General features: G+C 42.1%; 2 protein-coding genes across 29 annotated transcripts in view; one reads left to right on the top strand and one right to left on the bottom strand.

Annotated features, from left to right (window-relative positions):
* The window catches only part of LOC307199768 (uncharacterized protein), a 101002-nt gene extending 84639 nt beyond the window's left edge, over window positions 1-16363 (top strand). For 2 of the 8 annotated variants that reach the window (XR_013832167.1, XR_013832168.1), the window contains 2 exons: window positions 9280-10234; window positions 15532-15611. Coding sequence is in view for 1 of the 8 variants with exons in the window: in XM_079947799.1 (XP_079803925.1) it covers window positions 1174-1252; window positions 16153-16265 (192 nt within the window). In the remaining 7 variants the exon portion in view is untranslated. Of the gene's footprint in view, window positions 1-1173; window positions 1253-9279; window positions 10235-15531; window positions 15612-16152 lie in introns of those variants that run through there. The other 6 variants (XR_013832163.1, XR_013832164.1, XR_013832166.1 and 3 more) reach the window with 5 other exon arrangements.
* Window positions 1-20515, bottom strand: part of ARPP21 (cAMP regulated phosphoprotein 21) — a 256531-nt gene that overhangs the window by 25606 nt on the left and 210410 nt on the right. For all 21 annotated transcript variants that reach the window (XM_079947781.1, XM_079947782.1, XM_079947784.1 and 18 more), the window contains one exon: window positions 11700-11826. In XM_079947781.1, the coding sequence (XP_079803907.1) occupies window positions 11700-11826 (127 nt within the window). The remainder of the gene's footprint in view (window positions 1-11699; window positions 11827-20515) is intronic.

The raw sequence follows: 20515 nt of genomic DNA, 5'->3' as shown, positions 1-20515 counted from the left end.
ACCTACTTACCTGCGAGTAAGTGCAATTTACTTCGGTGGGATTTCTGAGTATATTGTGGTGGCAGTGATTGTATATATTACTCCCCCCCCCCCCCGAACTGTAGAGTCTATGGTTTGAATAAAGCAACAAATCCTTAGAAAGGGTAAGGTTTCGCATAAAAAGGAAGGATCTAAACACAAAAATAAATAAATAAAAGCCACATCCCTAAGCAATCCCGATGGAATAAAGTTAACTGATTTTCACAGATGAACTGTTTTATGAGAAAGAAATACATTTCCCTTTACAGTACTTCCCCCCTCCCCAATTTATGTTGCAATATAAAGGTAAATGCTTTCCCCCAGGATCTATATATTTGCACAAACATGGCCAATATATATATATATATCCACATATTGACAAAACTACATGTTGAAAGCTATTGTTCCATACTACATTTTCATATAGATATTATTTCATCAGCATTACACTTCTGTCAGATAATTTTCCTCTTGTTTAGCATAGGATTTTGATCTCTATAACTATAGGTGTGTAAAGCAGAAATTTGCCAAGTCGCAGGTGGCGCTGTGGGTTAAAGCCTCAGCGCCTAGGACTTGCCGATCGAAAGGTCGGCGGTTCGAATCCCTGCGGCGGGGTGCGCTCCCGCTGCTCGGTCCCAGCGCCTGCCAACCTAGCAGTTCGAAAGCACCTCCGGGTGCAAGTAGATAAATAGGGACCGCTTACCAGCGGGAAGGTAAACGGCGTTTCCGTGTGCGGCTCTGGCTCGCCAGAGCAGCGATGTCACGCTGGCCACGTGACCCGGAAGTGTCTCCGGACAGCGCTGGCCCCTGGCCTCTTAAGTGAGATGGGTGCACAACCCCAGAGTCTGTCAAGACTGGCCCGTACGGGCAGGGGTACCTTTACCTTTACCTTTAATATAACTATATGGCATACTGTATATGTGGTAATCCAACCATATGCACAAATTCACCTCACACTGGCAATGTGGCAAAGTGGTTTGCCATCTGGTTAACTGCATGCCAAGTTACATTACTTATGGTACCTACATTACTTGGTAAATGCATCTATGGTAACCTTGGCCTTAATACTGGGTTGAGATTTTGTTGATTGCTTGAAATCTATTTTTAAAGTGCAGTCCTCAGAAGTCACAGTAATAAATGTTGCTTATTCCATAGTTTAGGATTGAAGCCTTAGTGTGGTACATTGTCATGATGCATAAAGTTATCACTAGCAAGAATACAGGTGACCACTATGGTAAGATGTACTGGATTTCCATTTAAATTATGCTAGTTATTTCTAAATTTGCATCTGTACATATAAATTAGCATATGTGAATTTCATGCATATCTCTGTCCTTTGTAAGTTTCCACCATAGGGAGAATTTATTGGAGAGTGGCTCAATTCTCTCCCCCCCCCCTTTTTTTTCTATAAAATATCTATTCAAATGCCACTGGCTGGATACCAAGTCTGTTCCTTACTTTCTTCCTGAAAACGAAGCAAATGCTGGTTGATTAATAGCAACTTGTCTCGAATCAGCAACATATGCCATTTTGCTAGTCAATTACAAGCATCTCTCTGAGGCAAACCATTCTTTTAACGTGCTCACACCTGTTTCCTCAATAAATCATAGTAGTCTATATTTACCCAGTGGGCCACATTATGCTGCAAATGAGAAGCTAGATGCAATTCCAACTCCACAGTACCTTTGCATTATGTATCAGGAATGAATATATGAGCAACTTCTTCACTTTTTTGTCCAAAGCTTGTACTGCCTGTGCAGTAATGGAATAAGCTATAGTACATAAAAGTGTAACGAACAACAACAACACACATCTGAAATCCACAACCTTAGAGGAATTGTGAAAAATGCCTATTTTGGGGGGGTGACATATCTAGAGTTTATTCTTGGAAGTAATGTCACAGTGCCAAACACATAGTGGTGCCAGTTCTTTTTCCTCTTCGGGGTCTGAAACAATAATGTGAGTTTCATCTTTTTGCCATATAGTTTAATTGTAAAATTAAAGAATGGTTTGGGAAAGTATTTGACGTGTCTTCCTTTCACCACAGAATAAGCAAATCCACGTTTCTATATCTGGGATTAGATAAGGCCTGCCTCACTGCAGTAATTAAGCACTGGTGATCAATGCATATAGACACACACACACACACACATTTTTAAAGCTTAGTAGAATCAGACTATAAGCACTTCAGTTATATAGACATGCAAATTCTTAAACTAAGGATCTTGTTGTCACTTTGTTTCTGTCATTTTAGTTAAGCCCATTCATTAAAATACATCTCTTGCCTCTTTGAAAGCTTGTTTATAAATAAGAGTATCAAGGCAATAATCTTCCACCCCCTGAGCAGCGGCTATAAATGCTAACTGTACATTATTAAGACAGATATATTGCCCTTCATTTGAGGAAAAACGTTTGGCGTTTGTAGAATACGTGCAAATGCCTGTCATGGAAGGAACTATGTATATTTTAAATAAGTATCTGCCTCAGGTAATTGCAGCCTATTGACAGAGATGCTATTGTATGCAGTCAATTGTTCTCTGTTCTCAGGAAAAAGCAGAGATTATTTTAAAAGGAGAAAGATAATGTGTTTGAGTAACACAGGCACATTTGAATAAGAATAACCTACCTTAGGTCATAGGAACACAGCAATGAATTAAAATGCCAGAATTTTCTGCTTCTAAATTTCTGTGTTAATCTTCCTGAACACCTTCTAGGCTGTGGTTCAACCAATAGAGTATAATACTGTTAAGTCTTTCTTTGTTCAGTAGATTGTTTTCATGAATGATCTAAAGCAGATTCTGTAAGATTTAGTTATTTTGGACACAATCCAACCATTACAAGCAGGAGCGACAAGCTGCTGGCCTTTGCATCATTGTAGGCTGATAGCATCCCAGTGCAGTAAGGAGAGTGTCACAAACCTCACCACGGGCGTCAGCAAGGAACTTCTGAATAGACTGGCAGTATGAGGTGACGGCTTGCATGAACTAATAGATGGATGGTCAATCTTGCTCCTTCCACTTCCTCTCATTCCCATAGTAGTAAATCAAAGTTGCTTCCTGCCCCACCCTCCTTTACAGCAGCCCGATTCTGCCCTGAGCTTGTGACACTCTGAGTGGCAGTAATCTACACACTCAGGCTGGTTCTGGTTCATGCCGCTACAGTTCACCCTAGGAAACAGTGATAGGTAAAGGTAAAGGGTAAAGGGACCCCTGACCGTTAGGTCCAGTCCTGACCAACTCTGGGGTTGCGGCGCTCATCTCGCTTCACTGGCCGAGGGAGCCGGCGTACAGCTTCCGGGTCATGCGACCAGCATGACTAAGCCGCTTCTGGCGAACCAGAGCAGCACACGGAAACGCCGTTTACCTTCCTACTGGAGCGGTACCTATTTATCTACTTGCACTTTGATGTGCTTTTGAACTGCTAGGTTGGCAGGAGCAGGGACTGAGCAACAGGAGCTTATCCCATCGCAGGGATTTGAACCACCGACCTTCTGATCGGCAAGCCCTAGGCTCTGTGGTTTAACCCACAGTGCCACTGCTGAGTAGCAATAATCTACACCCTCAGGCTGGTTCTGGTTCATCCTAGGAAACACTGATAGGTACATGTCTACTATATGTATACCGCATTGGAGAAAGAATTCTAGGAGCAAGCTGATCTCCAAAGAATGGGTGTGGATTCTGGCAGTGCAAGTAGAAGGCCCCAAGGGCTGTTTTGCCTGTTTCCACATGCATGGCTCTCTACCCTTAGACCTCAATGCCTAGACAAAAAAGGACTACATTTGCATTTCTAGAAATGGCAAGGTTAGCCATATGGCAAAGTCACTATTCCACACCAAGCAAATGTCAGCTCTCCCCTCTTGCTTCTTTATGAACATAACCCACCAGGTGTTTTGCCAATTAACACTGCAGGCTCTTTAAAAGATCTTTGGTAGTCAATATAGCAGGGAAAAGATATTTCTACTTGAACAGAATAGGAAAACCTCCTCAAACAGCCACAAAACCCCCCTCAAACAGCAAACCTTCTTAAACAGCGATAAAAAACCCTCTTACACTGAGAAATAACCCCAAAGAAACAATTTACCCACCAGACCACCTTCATCCACATACAGCACCAGATCCAGTCATCGGAAGCCTCAGCAGTGTTTGGCCCATCTTCCAATTTGATTATGTTGCTCTGGACCATTTGTACCTGTCTCAACCAGGTCGAGCTGGGTGTCTCTGCAACCATCACCTGTTCCAATTAGGGTTCCTAATCTGGGCAATCAAGCCCCAGCTGGGCCAGAGTTTTCCACTGCACCAGGTAACTTAATTTTATTCTGCAGTAACTTGGCCTGCACCTACAACCCCGGTCTATCCTTTCAGCAATCAGACTAGGGCTTGGGCCCACACTGTGTAACTCGGACTGTTCATAGACTTCCCCACTAAGGCATGCAAGCAAAACTATCCCAGCCCGCCACTTGCCTCCCCCACCTTTCAACATAACATAACATAACATAACATAACATAACATAACATAACCAGAAGGTGTAAACATACAATTCTATCACACTGTGAAGCTATTTGCACCAGAGAAGTTAAATGACTCATCCGTCTCTGGTTTCTTCATCTGGGAAGGTGAACACCAGACCAATTGCCTGCTACAAAGGGGTATACTGAAGGGCTTCAAAGTTTAGATTCGGAAAACGTTTTGAAGAAAAGTGACGCTAAATCATGTCCCTGGGCTGATTTCATCTATTTGTGGAGTTGGAGGGGGCTGGGGAGGGAAAAGATACTCATTTTTATCACGCAGCCAGAAAAGCCAAACTCCGATGGTTTTGAACTACTCACAAGGAAAAGTCAAAGTTCAAAACTAAAATACTGATAGTGGCAGAAATGCAATTTGTACAGTGCAGCCTGACAAGAATGCGAGATTGTTTTTATCTTTTCTGGTCAAGAAACCTGGCATTGCTTGACAGATTTATTTGCTCAACTAGATGCTATTCCTTAAACAGAATATGTTGGGGAGATGCGGTCAAATCAAGTAACCAACATGCAGGGAAACCAAGATGAGTGCCACAGGTCAAAGGATTACTGGTAAATATTGCAGAAAGTCAACACCACATGTAATTGTCACAATAAATTCATCGTAGGAATTGAGATATTTGAATCCGGGAGATCAGAAGTTTCATCACTTATCTTCCATGTAAAATTATATAAGAGCATTTCCTGTTATCATAATCCTTTAGTTAAAAAATATGTATTGAATATTCTTGCCTGTCCTTAATTTTTGTTTACATATGAATGTTAAAGTTAGGTTTCTTAGTAAATGGATTTAGCTAACAAAGGATTAAAAAGCAATGTATGAGAAAAACAGGGACGCGGGTGGTTAAACCACAGAGCCTAGGACTTGCTGATCAGAAGGTCGGCAGTTCGAATCCCCGTGACGGGGTGAGCTCCCGTTGCTTGATCCCTGCTCCTGCCAACCTATCAGTTCGAAAGCACGTCAAAGTGCTAGTAGATAAATAGGAACCGCTCTGGCGGGAAGGTAAACGGCATTTCCGTGTGCTGCTCTGGTTCACCAGAAGCGGCTTAGTCATGCTGGCCACATGACCCGAAAGCTGTCTGTGGACAAACGCTGGCTCCCTCGGCCCATAGAGCGAGATGAGCGCCGCAACGCCAGAGTCGGTCACGACTTTACCTAATGGTCAGGGGTACCTTTACCTTTACCTTTTTATGAGAAAAACATGAATGACTTATGACAAACATAAAATAAGAGCAGCACAGCCACACAATTAAAATTTCTCCAAGTTAAAAATCAAGCTGCTAAAATGGCTGCTCAAGACCAAAATGCCTTCCCACGTGAGCACATGGTTTTTTGTGCAGAAGCACCCCAAGGGAAGGGTGAGGAGCTTTGGGAGAATGTTGCAGTTGTAATACAGAACAAACTTTTGTATTTTGTTTGTAGGTTGTCCAGCGAATTCAATGCAAGCTGGCATTGAAGGTGCAGGGTTCACATTTCAGAAATAAATAGAATAAATAAATGGCCAGACACAGAGCGAGGCCTCATCTGCGGGGGAAAGCACCCTAACCAAAAAGTTAATCTAAGGCCAGACACATCTTTTAGTTCTGATTTTTCAAATAGAAATGTTAGCAGGGAAACGGATATGTTATTAATACTACACATGTACACTAACTGAGCTAATGACGAAAAATGCAGAGCATGGGTTGGCCAAAGATAGATCCTTTAAATGCCAGTGGGCTTAAGACATAAGCATATGCAGAATTCTTCTATGTAAGTCAGTTGGAGTTAACTCAGTTAAATGCGCCCTGGAACTCTCATAATGCCTCACCTGCTTGGATGGAGGCTAGAGAGGCATGTGTGAAATTAGAAATTGTCCTCCAGTACACAGGTAAAACCCACATTTTATTGCGCTGTCCACTTTTGCTGCTGCCCCACTCAGAGTATGAAGCACATGGAAGGGAAAGGTTCTTGGAAAGGAAAGGTTTTTCACCTTTGCTCCATATGGTCAACACCATTCAACTTCCTACTCATGCCATGACTCGATTTGAATGGGGAGAATACTTGGAGACCCTTCCTCTGTAGCTCCTTCCATTTAGTTTTTGCTAAAAGTCTGTGCAATGATGCTAAAACAACTGTGCTGCATACTAACTGCAAGCCTGATAAAGTCCCAGCTAACCAATGGGCAGATTAAAAAGAAACAAATCTTCCATTGACTATAGATAATGCAGATTTGCCGTAGACAGATTATTTTAATTACAATGCTGCTGATGAAATGAACTAAATCAGAGTCTAAAAAACTGAATGAAGTTGTGTATCAAAGCTTTTCATTGAGTAATAATTTAAACAAGGTTCTCCTATGACAAATATTTTGGGAAACAGAGTATTCTGGAAATGTGTCTCACTTTTTAAACAGCCAAGCTGTATTCTCCAAAAGCACATACACACGAGTTCTCATCCTTCTTGCAAAATGATTTATTGCTGTCAGATTGTAATCTAATTTTAGGTGAGCTCATCCCCCTCCACTGCCTTGGAGCCATTTTAACTTCATATTGCTCCCTTACCATAGCCATGAAGAAGAAAAGATACACACTCCCTCGTGCATTAAGGATGCTATCCTGACATCTTGCTTCAGCCAATTGCTCTAGAAATCATCAATATAAGCAGACCTTTTCTGAGCACAACAAAAACAAATTGCTTGTATCAGAGCTTGCCTTGACCTCTATATCCCACAGTGGGAAAACCATATGCTTTAACAAGCTTGCAAGAGAGATGAAAGCTTCCAATACCCCAATGGGCAGGTGAACTTTCTTTTTGTTATACAGTGTGTAAGCTCCTAAGGCTCAGAAATTCTCATTCATTGCATTTGCTATTCTGCTGGTAGGCACTGCTAACATTCCCATGGGTTTTGCCACACTGCTGCAGCAACAAAGAGTGCTACTAAATCTTTAGGGAAGCTGCTTCGGAAACAGTCATCCATCTACACACAGCTCCACAACCACCTCTTATGTGATATATATTTATTGAAGTTTTACTACTTGGTATGCCTCTTGCTATCCACAAAGCCATTCACGTCAACTAAACTGTTTCAGCTTCTGTTTTGCTCATACATTGCATGAAGCATGTGAACAGGCTCGTGTATGCACGCACATGCACACATGGAACATCTCAAACCTTGTGCAAATTCTTGGACTCAGCAAACATTTTTCCTCTTTGCTAGTGGGATTTGTAGCTTTCCTCAACCATACCATGTTGATTTAGCATAGTTACTAGAGTCCCCAGCCCTGATTCTAGTTCTGTAGTTCTAAACTCCATTTTGTATGTTAAACATGTTATAAAAGTGGTTAACCCTTTGGCATGTACCGTATTTTTCCCTCTATAACACACAGATTTTTTCTCCTAAAAAGGAAGGGGAAATGTCTGTGCGTGTTATAGAGCGAATGTGTGGTCCCTGGAGCCGAAAAATCAGGCAAAAATCAAATCGCGGTGCTTCACGGAGAAGGGAAAACTGAAAAGAGGAAGCGGCTGCTTTCCTGCATTCTGCCTCAGGGTCTTACTGCTCACCCTCCTCTGTTTCGTTGTTGTGTTTGCTGAAATGGAACAAAGAGCAGGGAAAGCCCCTCCCCTCCAGGCAAGCAGAGGGGAATTCCTCTCCGGTGCTGCTGGGGGAGAGGGAGAGAGAGGGGGGAAGGGAGAGAGAGAGGGGGAAGGGAGAGAGAGAGGGGGAGGGAGGGGGGGAGGGAGGGAGGGAGGGAGGGAGGGAGAGCGAGCTGGCTTGGGTGGGGGAAAACTTTTGCCTTTCTTTCCTCCCTCCCGTTAAATCCCTCTCCTGCATTCTTAGCCAGCTGCTTCTCTGCACACCCCTCTCATGTCCCTTCTTTGTTTTTCCTTCGCTCCCCACTTAAAATGTGGTTACAAAGCATAGATCCACATGGATCCTCAGGATCTTTGCATTGGGTCACCCCAAATTCACCATCAGATCACATAGCATGTCCATGGCTACAGCCTGCACCAAAAAAATCACACACCCACTGTTGCCTGGGGCTGCAATGGAGCAAAACTGTGGTTACAAAGCATGGATCCACAGGGATTCTCAGGATCTTTGCATTGGGTCACCCCAAATTCACCATCAAATCACATAGCATGTCCATGGCTACAGCCTGCACCAAAAAAATCACGCACCCACTGTTGCCTGGGGCTGCAATGGTGCAAAAACGTGGTTACAAAGCATGGATCCACAGGGATTCTCAGGATCTTTGCATTGGGTCACTCCAAATTCACCATCAAATCACATAGCATGTCCATGGCTACAGCCTGCACCAAAAAAATCACACACCCACTGTTGCCTGGGGCTGCAATGGTGCAAAAACGTGGTTACAAAGCATGGATCCACAGGAATTCTCAGGATTTTTGCATTGGGTCACCCCAAATTCAACATCAGATCACATGTCTGTGGCCACAGCATGAAGCCCAAAAATGATACATCCACTGTTTCATTCAGAATGTTTTTTCCCTTGTTTTCCTCCTCTAAAAACGATGTGCGTGTTATGGTCAGGTGCGTCTTATAGAGCGAAAAATACGGTATGTTTCTACTCTCAGCCACTGAGAAGGTGGTCCACCATATCCACAGCCTGATAGGAGGGAAAGGTTGCTTGCAAGACTTGTTCAAACCTCTGAACTACCTTTCCTCTACTAAATTGTGGAAATCATATGTTTGTTAATAATAAAAAGGATGCTTAAAGATTAGTTCATCCCTCTGAATAGAGTGCAGAAACTACAGCCTGAAAGAAGATACAGCAGCTTTTGGTATCCAGAACGCCCAGAGAAGATCAATGTGTTATTTGGGACACCATCACATATTACATGCTTCAGTGCTATGAACATTTCAGAAAGGTTGACCCAATAAAAGATGTAATCGTATGCCCTCTGCAAAGATAAAGATACCCTGAAAAACAATTAATTATGAGCCACATAATTTAGAGATCAAAGTGGTAATTTTACATGGAAGAAATACCAGAATGTAGCTACATATTATTGTAACAAATGAATGACAGTGTTTCTCTCGCTCTAATGAATCAGTCAACTAGCACAGCAAAGAATACTCAGAATATACACAACAGAATTCAGGATATTCAACATTCCGGCCTGAAAATTGTCTTTTGAACATACAGTATATTAACTGTGGAACTGGCAGTGTTAAGAGGTTTTACCACCATCAAGTGGTATATAATTTTTGTTTAAATAAACAAAACAAAATATAATTAAAACTAAAATAAAATGGGTAAAAATAAGAAATGTTTTCTTATGATCAAATAACATCCCAGAACATAGCTGGCATAGTTCAGAATGTTCCATATATGGTTTCTTTAAAGCAATTTCCACATTACCGATGCACAATTTAACTAATAGGTTAAATATGGATTAAGAATCACAGAGCAGAAGAAGATAATTTCATACAATATATTTTGCATTTGGTTGGAAGCCTTAATGTAAATCAGTAATAAATATGGAGCAATGCTGTTGGGACAAGTGAAGCAAAACGAGCCATTGTTTTTGCGTAAATGAATTCTCTGTCTCTCCCTTTCAGTGACTGCATTTGCTAAAAGTTATGAAATGAAGGAAAGAGTGTCACCGATATTGAGAATGCTCATCCCAACCAGTATGGCAGAGCTTGGAAGTTACTGAAACAAGAAAATGGTACAAAACGTATATGCTCCTGGTAAATAGCAAAACATTATTTGTTCACGATAAATCATACAAGTCAATTATAAAGGTTTACTGGACTAGAGTAACATGAATGATAATGGAAGGATGACAATTCTATCTCCATTATATTAGAGAGACATGGAGGCCCTTCTCATCTCAGAACATTTAGTATGTAATACGTTTATAACTTATAAGCGCTATGTTATTACAACCTCTCGAAGACTGGTTTTAATTTATTCGTGAATTCATGAGTAGTAGCAGTTTGGTAGGCAGCACACATCTTTTTATAACTGGGTTAACACGGAATAACTTGAACAGGACAGGAAGCTTATAGAACCCAATGATTCTTCTTACTCTCGCATTCCCAAGTTCTGTTTAACAGCAACACAGTGAGTATCTCACCGACCAGTGCAAACATACATCAGCAGCTTTCTTTCTTTTTGTGCCAATTGCTATTATTAGGCGCGACGTGACACAGTAGGAAAAGAGACCGGTTCACTGTGAGACCTGCTACTCACTCTCTTACAGTGTAACGGCCCCCCTTCCAACTGCTCATCACTGCAGAGATCTAGACCAACAGGGCACCACATAGATTCTAGAGACCCTTGCTCATCACGACTAACTCAAGATGGAGAACTGGAAAACAGCATAGCATTATGAAGACAAATGGTACATTTCAGGTGGCTGTCTCCCTGTTTCAGAGTTTTAGGCCCGTACACATTGCAATCACCCTTCTTTGCTTTCTCTACCAGTACCTACTTTAAAAAGATCCAGGCGCCTCATTATAATGATGCTACTCAAGTTATCACTGAAATATTGACAATTCTAGTAATATACTTCATGCCCTAGCTTTGATCCAGCATTTTAAGAATTGATGCTTTGAGGACATACAGACTTGCAGCGACAGAGCAAAAAAGTATGAATATCCTTTGGATATTTAGTTATTTAGAATGAAGCATTTTTAAATATTTAAGACCCTTGCAAATGGAAGGAACGGTACGGATTTAGAAAACTATTCCATAAGTCAAGGGGAAAAAATAAGATGCAATAAGCCTGTGAAGGCAGAAAGGGAATATGCTTTCCCCACCTCATCCCCAGTGTAGATTGGAGGGTATTCTTTCCTCAATGGGCCACCATTTATCTCTGATTTTTACTGCCACACTTTTCTCCCTGAACCATGTATTTGTACATGTTTAAACTGAATAGAGTCCGGCTGAGCTCTGAGAGAAGGGTCTGTGTGAAAAGATTTGACTGGCCAATACATTGTTGTGGAATATTGTTTGAAGAAACAAATTTGGGTCAGGACTTCAGCTGGGTAAAGAGTTAAAGGTATAAGTGGGGCCGGGGATGTAATTTTGGGAGCCAAGGTTGCTTCCTCTCTTCATACACAGGCATACTGACTAGACTGCGGCACCTATGAATTCATCCAGACACATAACTTGGAAGATCTAGCTGAAGAATCAAGTAGATGAAAATACCTGCTTGCTGTGCAGTCTGTGGTATTTGTGGGCTCCGTTGTGTATTGTATTGAACAGAGGCCATGGGTCTGTACTGCTGAGTTGTTGAGGTAGGGTATTGACCAGAGGGATAATAGTACACAGGCATCTGTGGAAAATAGGAAAGAGGAAAAATGTATTGTAAAGCCATACACAGCTCAAGCATATCAATACACAGCTCAAGCATATCAATTCGATCATGTACAGAATTATTCATGAAATGTAGGATTTTTGAGCTTAAAAGTCTCCTGATAATATTAGGAAAAGCTGCAAAATTGTAATTTTTTAAAAGCACATCAAATAGTCTACCAAGTGGAATACTGGCTAATCCACAGGGTGTGTGTGTGTGTGTGTGTGTGTGTGTGTTATGCCAACCACCTAGCGAAAGCAAGGAACTTGCTGTTCTCTGGATTCATGACAAGTTCAGAATGACATCCTGCAAATCACCAACACTATTAGATACAGTTATATAAAAAGAATATAACATCACAGAGAAAACTGCAAGGCACAAACTACTTCATGTAACAGGGATGATTACAAACATGGGGAGAAGGAACAGGAGAGACCATTGGAATCAGGTGAGAAGAGGGAATGCAGCCCCTGGGATGACTCACTGCAGAAATGGGGAAAGGAAACAAAAATCTCCAGGACCAGGAAAATCTCAACAAGAAGAGGTAGCTGGTGGAAGAGCAAGTTCATCAGTTTGACAAATCCTCTAAAAGTTGATGAACAAACGCTGCCTGCTCTTTCTTTTTCAAAGCCTTCTGTGCTGGTTTTTTTTTGGGGGGGGGGAGGCTGGTGGGAGCCTCTGTTTATTTCAATATACCATATTTTTCGTCCCATAGGATGCTCCGTCCCATAGGACGCACCTAGTTTTTTTGGGGGGGAAATAAAGGAAAATTTCCCCCTTTATTTCCCCCCCCAAAAGCAGGTCGGGGAAACCGAACCAGGTCGGGGAACAGTGGGATGGCGGCGCTGCGCCTCCCTGCTGTCCCCTGAGCTTGTGGGGCTGGCCGATGTCTGTCCGGCACGCGGGGCGCTCTGCTTTAGGGCACCCCGCCCGCCCGCCGGGCGGCAGGCTGCTATCCGCAGCGTGGGGAGCCCTGCGGGGAGCTCCTGCAGGGCTCCCCACGCTGCGGATGTTTGTCCGGCGCGCGGGGCGCTCTGCTTTCAGGGCGCCCAACGCTCCGGGAAGCAGGCTGCTGTCCGCAGCCTAGACATCCCTGCGGGACATCCCGCAGGGCTGCCTAGGCTGCGGATGTCTTCCTGAAGCCTGGAGAGCGAGAGGGGTCAGTGCGCACGACCCCTCTCGCTTTCCAAGCTTCAGCGAAAGCCTGTATTCACCCCATAGGATGCACCCAGATTTCCTCTTCATTTCTGGAGGGGGAAAAGTGCGTCCTATAGGGCGAAAAATACGGTACATGCTGCTTTTTGGTGAAGTAGTGGGGTGGACACTGAGGAATGTGTAAGTGGTGTACAAGTCCTACCACACATTCAGCACACCCCCGGATTAAGGTGTGTCAGGGCATGGATACAGAAAGGGGCGTGGAAATTTGCTGCTGATTCTTTTTGTACAGGAAGTGTGCTTTACAGCTCCAGCAGTGAGCGTGGCAACTGAGACCTTGCACATGTTTCCTAGTTTAGGACTACAAAGTTCAGCTTTTAATTCATCAGGTGACTGCACAAAATGAATGCCTTGATTGTCGTTACAAAGATGTCTGCAAACATGACATGAATTCTTTGCAGAAAACTGCAGGACCATCCTAGAGACTAGGAGGAAAGCTTAAAGCCTGCCGCCACTACATGGGAGATGGAATAAAGAAAAGGAAATCTGAATTTCCTCTGCCCCATAGCTTGACCACTCATAGCTAGGAGGAGCTAGGAGCGGCTAGGAGCTAGGTAGAGTCATTGTTCTAAAAAAGTGTAGACTTGCACACGCTGGCCAGCTTCCACTTTGACTTGAAATGTTTGTTTTGGGCTTCTCAGAAGTCTGCAGAGGCAAGAAGCGGGTGGGTGGAATGCTGGTCTGCAATGGCACACACACCTCAGAGGTTCAGGAACTGTGCTAAGGCTGAAATAAAGCAGTGTATTTAGTGTTTTCTGACCTAACCACCCCTTAGATCAGGAACAGAGAACCTCTGGACCTTCACATGTTTTTGGGCTACAGTCCCCATCATCTCTGAACATTGGCTTTGTCAGTTGGGGCTGATGGAAACTGGAGTCTCATAGGAGTCTGAAGGGCCACAGGTTTCCCATTGCTGCTTTATGTACAGTGGTACCTCAGGTTACATACGCTTCAGGTTACATATGCTTCAGGTTACACACTCCGCTAACCCAGAAATAGTACCTCGGGTTAAGAATTTTGCTTCAGGATGAGAATAGAAATTGTGCAGTGGCGGCGCAGCGGCAGCAGGAGGCCCCATTAGCTAAAGTGGTGCTTCAGATTAAGAACAATTTCAGGTTAAGAACGGACCTCCGGAACGAATTAAGTACTTAACCCGAGGTACCACTGTATTCTGTATTCAGAGCCTCCTCGGGCCAGGAATATAGAGCCAAGAGTAAAGAAAAATGAAGAGGGAAATGGACGAGTTAGAAAAGATGACTTTGCTCCACCTTGTAGTCATTATTAACAAATTATAGCACCTTTGATAATGAAAGGAGAGCTTGGTGGCAAGGCTACATCCTGCAAACCATAACACACATTCTTGGATAATCATAAATTGGTAGCTTACATTTAGCAATTTATATTTACAAAGTATTATAGAGACATAAATCAATTTATCTCTGTAGAATTTAGATACTCTTATCTGGAGTTAGCCACAGGGAAATTATTTTTTTAAAATTGACTGCCAGAGAAAGCATTTGTTATAGACTCCATTCAGTGACACAGGAGCTGCCATTGATCTTTCAAAAGAATGCCATTTGCTGGATATAATATTAGGCGGGGAAAAACATGTCGTTTGGGATGATTGATGGAGTAACTTTTTACATTATGCAAATGACATCTATACTATCTGAACAAGATAGGGCTGTGCAGTTGCTGGACTGGAGTCTGGGGGCTATAACTGGCTGAACGAAGGCCAATAAACTGATGTATCCTGATAAGATGGAGATACTGTTGGTCAGTGGTTCTTGTGTCTGGGAACTGGAGATAATTCCTGTTTTTCTCCCTCTGCCCCAAGAAGCAGCTTCATAGCTTGATTCAGCACCGTAAATGGAAGCCCAGGTGGCATCAGGGCAAGGGTGGCATATTTCTAGCGCCAGCTGGTTCTAACTGTTTATGGATCAGGATAGCTCGCCAGAGAAACCTTGAATGTTCTGGTAACCTTGCAGTCAGACTACAGTAATATGCATTATGTAAGGCTGCCTCTGAAAGTCACATCTAGGGCAAAATGTGGACATAAGACTGGTAAGCAGCATATTTAATTAGACAGTGCCTATCCTGTGTGAACTGCACTGCCAATATGGCTCTGGGATCAATTCAAGGTTTGGACGTTATCATAGTTCAAGCCCTGGATGATTTAGGTCTCAAATACTTGAAGGAGCACTTTTCTCAATATCTGCTGTCTCAAACACCTTCTTGTGGTCCTCCTGGTGGGGTAGCCCTTTGCGTGGTGATGGAGAATAGGGACCACTGTCTGAGAGGTCTGGTTGTCACCTTCCAGTATGGAGTTTTTGGTGCAGTCTAAAGAAACGTTTTTTCACTTATGCCTTGGGGACAGTTTGAGAAGTTCAAGGCCTGTGATTTTTTAATGCTGTGCTTTAGTGATGGATTATAGTAATTTCTTTAAATGTTATTGTGTTTATATTTCAGATGTTTCATTGAATTCTTATGGTATTGATTCTATTTTGTAAACCACCCTGGGATTTTATTAAAATTAGCAGCAGCAGCAGCAATAAGGTCAGTTTGGCTGCTGGTCAGATATCTCTGATTGAAAAGTGATGCTGGTTATTGACATAATGTTCTTGGCCATGATTACTAAGGAACATGTGAAGAAAGAAGTGCAGATCAGAAGGATGTGTAGCACATTTTTCTGAAGTGGGGAGAGTAAAGTGGGAATATTCTCCCACTGAAAATAAAAACCAGGCTGCTCTAGGCATTTTCTAGTCATCAGCTTGCCACAGAGAACTGTCACAGAACAATCAGATAAGAGGCTGGACAGCAAAAGAGAACTCCTGTTAAGCTTCTAAAGGGATGTCTCAGCCAGAGCGAGACAATGCAGGGCAGGAGGAAAAAGCAAGTGAAGAACAAATGCTTTCCACTCCTCTTAGATGTGCCACTTTTAAAATCTATCCGCTCCTTCTTTGATGCAAAAATGGGAAACTGAGCTTTAGAAGGCAGCGGCAAAGGCAGCTTTAATTAAACTTTAATATATTAATGTGTGATATCTTTAGACTCCCAGGCTCAGCTAACTTCCGTCTTTTTCCTTCAAAGATAATCCCACACTGACTGGACATGCTCACAAATTGCCTACTGCCAGCTGCATTCAAGGCTATGGGATCCGACAGAAGAAAAGCCTCTTGGGCTGCTACAATTACAGAAACTAATTAGACATTTACACACAAGCTGCCCCATTATGAGACCAAATCTGACAGCAGGACACCACAGAGCAAAAGATAAAATAAAAATGATTTCACATTGATTATATTCTGCAGATGGTTGCATCACAACAATTTGCAAGGCTAAGTAGAGTAAGTACAAGGGTACCTCGGGTTACATACGCTTCAGGTTACATACGCTTCAGGTTACAGACTCTGCTAACCCAGAAATAGTACCTCGGGTTAAGAACTTTGCTTCAGGATGAGAACAGAAATTGTGCAGTGGCGGCACAGCGGCAGCAGGAGGCCCCATTAGCTAAAGTGGTGCTTCAGGTTAAGAACAGTTTCAGGTTAAGAACAGACCTCCGGAACGAATTAAGTTTTTAACCAGAGGTACCACTGTACATTGAAATCTCCCTGTCTGTCCTCCGCACCCAATGTTAACAAAAATCAACTTGAGGAATCCTAAAGTTTATTCAGATCTACTTTAAGCTACTTGTCTCGCTCGACCAGTTGAAAACAGCAGTGAAACACAGAATAAATTTTTTCAGGGTGACTGCTACCTGATTCTCAAATTACCAAGGCAGTATCATATCTGCCCTCATAGTTCAGAACCTCTTTGTTTCCAATCAAAATAAAAAAATTTTCTTCCAGTAGCACCTTAAAGACCAACTAAGTTAGTTCTTGGTATGAGCTTTCGTGTGCATGCACACGAAAGCTCATACCAAGAACTAACTTAGTTGGTCTTTAAGGTGCTACTGGAAGAAATTTTTTTTATTTTGTTTTGACTATGGCAGACCAACACAGCTACCTATCTGTAATTTGTTTCCAATAAGTAGGAAGTTCTGAGGCACATGGGGTCATGCTGACCACTCTGTTTATTCCATGATATTGGCTACATGGAAAGTTGTCACATGAAAAGCATGGCCCTACATGATTCAAAATTTCATACTTTACTGAAATGAAACTTGGAGTGGGATATGGTGGAGGAGCTATAACCTCAGTAAGACTGCATATTTCCAAGTGGCAAAAGGGAAGAAATGAAGCAGATCATGCAAATACATATTTCCTGATCACTACACATTATCATGTAGCTCCATAATTCAGCTCCATAATTACCGTATTTTTCGCCCTATAGGACGCACTTTTTCCCCTCCAAAAATGAAGGGGAAATGTGTGTGCGTCCTATGGGGCAAATGCAGGCTTCGTGGACCTCTCCGCAAGCAGCGGGAGCGCTCCCACTGCTTGCGGAGAGTTGCCTACGTGCTGAAGCCTGCGTGCGCTGAGATCAGTGTGTCCAGGCTTCGCGGACCTCTCAGCAAGCAGCAGGAGCGCTCCCGCTGCTTGCGGAGAGTTGCTTGCATGCTGAAGCCTGCGCCCGCTGAGATCAGCGCATCCAGGCTTCGCGGACCTCTCCACAAGCAGCGGGAGCGCTCCCGCTGCTTGCGGAGAGTTGCCTGCGTGCTGAAGCCTGCGCGTGCTGAGCTCAGCGCGTCCAGGCTTCGCGGACCTCTCAGCAAGCAGCGGGAGCCAGCGCTGGGCTCCCACAGCTTGCAGAGAGCTGCCTTTTTGGGGGCTGGGGGCGGGGGAAGCTTGGGCGGGCCTCCCCCGCCCCAGCCCCGCGCCTGGGGAAAAAATAATTTTTCCCCCTTTATTTCCCCCCAAAAAAACTATGTGCGCCTTATGGGACGGTGCGTCCTACAGTGCGAAAAATACGGTAAAGTTACACCATACTTTTCTGAATGCTCACAGAATCTGCACTGTGTTAGGTATTAGAACATAAGAAGTAAAAGTTGGATCATAGAGGTATGGGGAGTATGTTTGAGTGGAATAACAACCAGGAGAAACCAAGTCAGATAAGAAGGAAATGAAACTGGATAGATTCTGGGAAGATAACAAGATCAGGAAATGGTTACGGAAGGGGCAAGGGGAGGAGGAGGAGAAGTATCAGGTACAAGGCAGAATGTATTTTAATATTTGCTTTGGGGTATTTCCAATTCTCCACACTTCTATTCCATAAATTAGTTAAGGAGATTTTTTATTTTTGTTTACAATTTATTTATTATTAAATTCATATCCTGCCCTTTTAACGTCAAGGTAGCTAACAAACCAACAACAAATAGAACCAATGACTAAAATTAATAAATAAGATAGAGAAATAAGATGATAAAAAAGCAAAGGAGCAGTGACTTAAAAAAAAAAGGTCCAAGAAAGGTTTCGAACCAGGGAAAATGCTAGCCTGGCAGTTAAAGAAAAAACAGAAAGAAAAGATGATAGGAAAGTTGGTAGAAGGAGGAAAGAAATTTGATGAACCAGAGGAAAGACGGAAAAATTTCATAAACTACTTTAAAGATCTATACCAAGCAGGAAAGGAAGAGGAAGATAAAATAGAAAAAAATATTTAAGCCAAAGTAAATTTCCAAAGATTGTAAGGGATAAAATTGAAATTTAAACTCCACTATAACGATGATGGAAATTCATTAGGCGATATCTAATGTGAAACCAGGAAAATCACCTGGACCGGATGGATTGCCCGCAAGTTATTACAAGAAATTGGAAGACTCACTTTCAATACTGCTCAAGACAGTTATGAACAAGATCTTTTCAGAAGGGAAACTGCCAGAATCATGGCAAGAAGCCTTTATAATGCTGATTCCAAAGCAAGGGATGGATTTAACATCAACTAAAAACTACAGACCAATATCTCTTTTAAATAATGATTATAAACTATTTGTGGATATTATGGTAAATAGGTTAAAGAAAATACCAAAAAGAGGTCACAAATGAAGATCAGGCATGTTTCCTACTGGGAAGACAAATGAACAACAATATAAGAATGTGATTGATATATTAGAATATTTGGAAATGAGATCGGATAAACAAGCAATACTAATGTTTGTGGATGCTGAAAAAGCATTTGATAACGTTTGTTGGAAATTTATGAAAAGAACTATAGAGATAATGGACCTAGGGGAAGTTTTTTGTGGATGTATGTATTTGATTTATCAGAATCAAAAAGCCAAACTGATCCTAAATAATGAAGTATCAGAGAGCTTTAGAATAATGAACTAGACAAGGTTGCCCACTCTCCCCATTATTGTTTATTATGGTACTTGAAACACTGGCAAGGACAATAAGAACTGACTCAGAAATAAAAGGAATTACATTGGGAAACAAATTTTATAAGCTAAAAGCTTTCACAGATGACCTTATAATAACTACCCACTAGAAGAAAATCCACTAGAAAGTATACATATTTTTTTGAAAGAATATATGAATTTGGTCAGGTGGTGGGATTTAAACTGAATAAAGACAAAACCATGTTGTTGGCAAAAAATATGCGAGATCAAGAAAAACAAGAACTGCAGACAATGTCTGGCTTGACAATAACTAAAAAGGTCAAATATTTGCGTATCTGGATTACAGCAAAAAATATCAGTTTGTTCAATGATAATTATATCAAGACTTGGAAAGAGATCAAAAAAGATTTAGAAATTGGGAATAGGTTGAATCTTTCATTCTTGGGGGAGAATTTCAACAATCAAAATGAATGTGCTCCCAAAGATGTTGTTTCTGTTTCAGACGATTCCAGTAGTAAGCGGGGGGGGGGGGGGGGGAGGGCGCTTCAAGGAATCTCAGGATTTATCAAATTTCATTTGGAAGGGGGGAAAACCTAGGATAAAGCATAAACTATTAGGAGATATTAAGGATAGAGGGGGTTTTGCACTGCCAGATTTGAAACTTTACTATAAAGCATCCTGTTGGATAAAACAGTGGATAATTTTGCGAAATACAGACAAATTGGATTTGGAGGGATGGGACAATAGATTTGGGTGGCACGCCGATCTAGGTTATGAAAAAGTCAAGGTTCACAGGGGTCTTCTGAATCACATAGTTAAGGAAATCACTATATACGGTATGGGATAGGTATAAAAACCTATTAGAACAAAAAACACCCTGGTGGTTATCCCCCCCTAGAGGCAATTTCAGTAAAGAGGAAAAATATTGGGGGGGGGGGTGTTTACTGGGCAACCTATAAGGAAATATTAGAGGAGGAAGAAAAACAATTAAAATTAAGCAAGTTTCAAGAAATTAGACATCATTTCACGGATGGGTTGCAATACCACCAAATAAATGACATCTGTAAACTAGACAGAAGAAAAGAGTTCGTGACAGAAGTTTCGAGGCTGGAAAAAGATTTAATACAAAATATAAAGAAACTATTATCTAAAATGTACAGTGGTGCCTCGCAAGACGAA

The sequence above is a fragment of the Podarcis cretensis genome (genome assembly GCF_951804945.1).
Source record: "Podarcis cretensis genome assembly, chromosome: 12".
NCBI classification, from domain to species: Eukaryota; Metazoa; Chordata; class Lepidosauria; order Squamata; family Lacertidae; genus Podarcis; species Podarcis cretensis.
The sequence above is the reverse complement of the archived record's forward strand: the minus strand, read 5'-3'. Positions and strand labels throughout refer to the sequence as shown.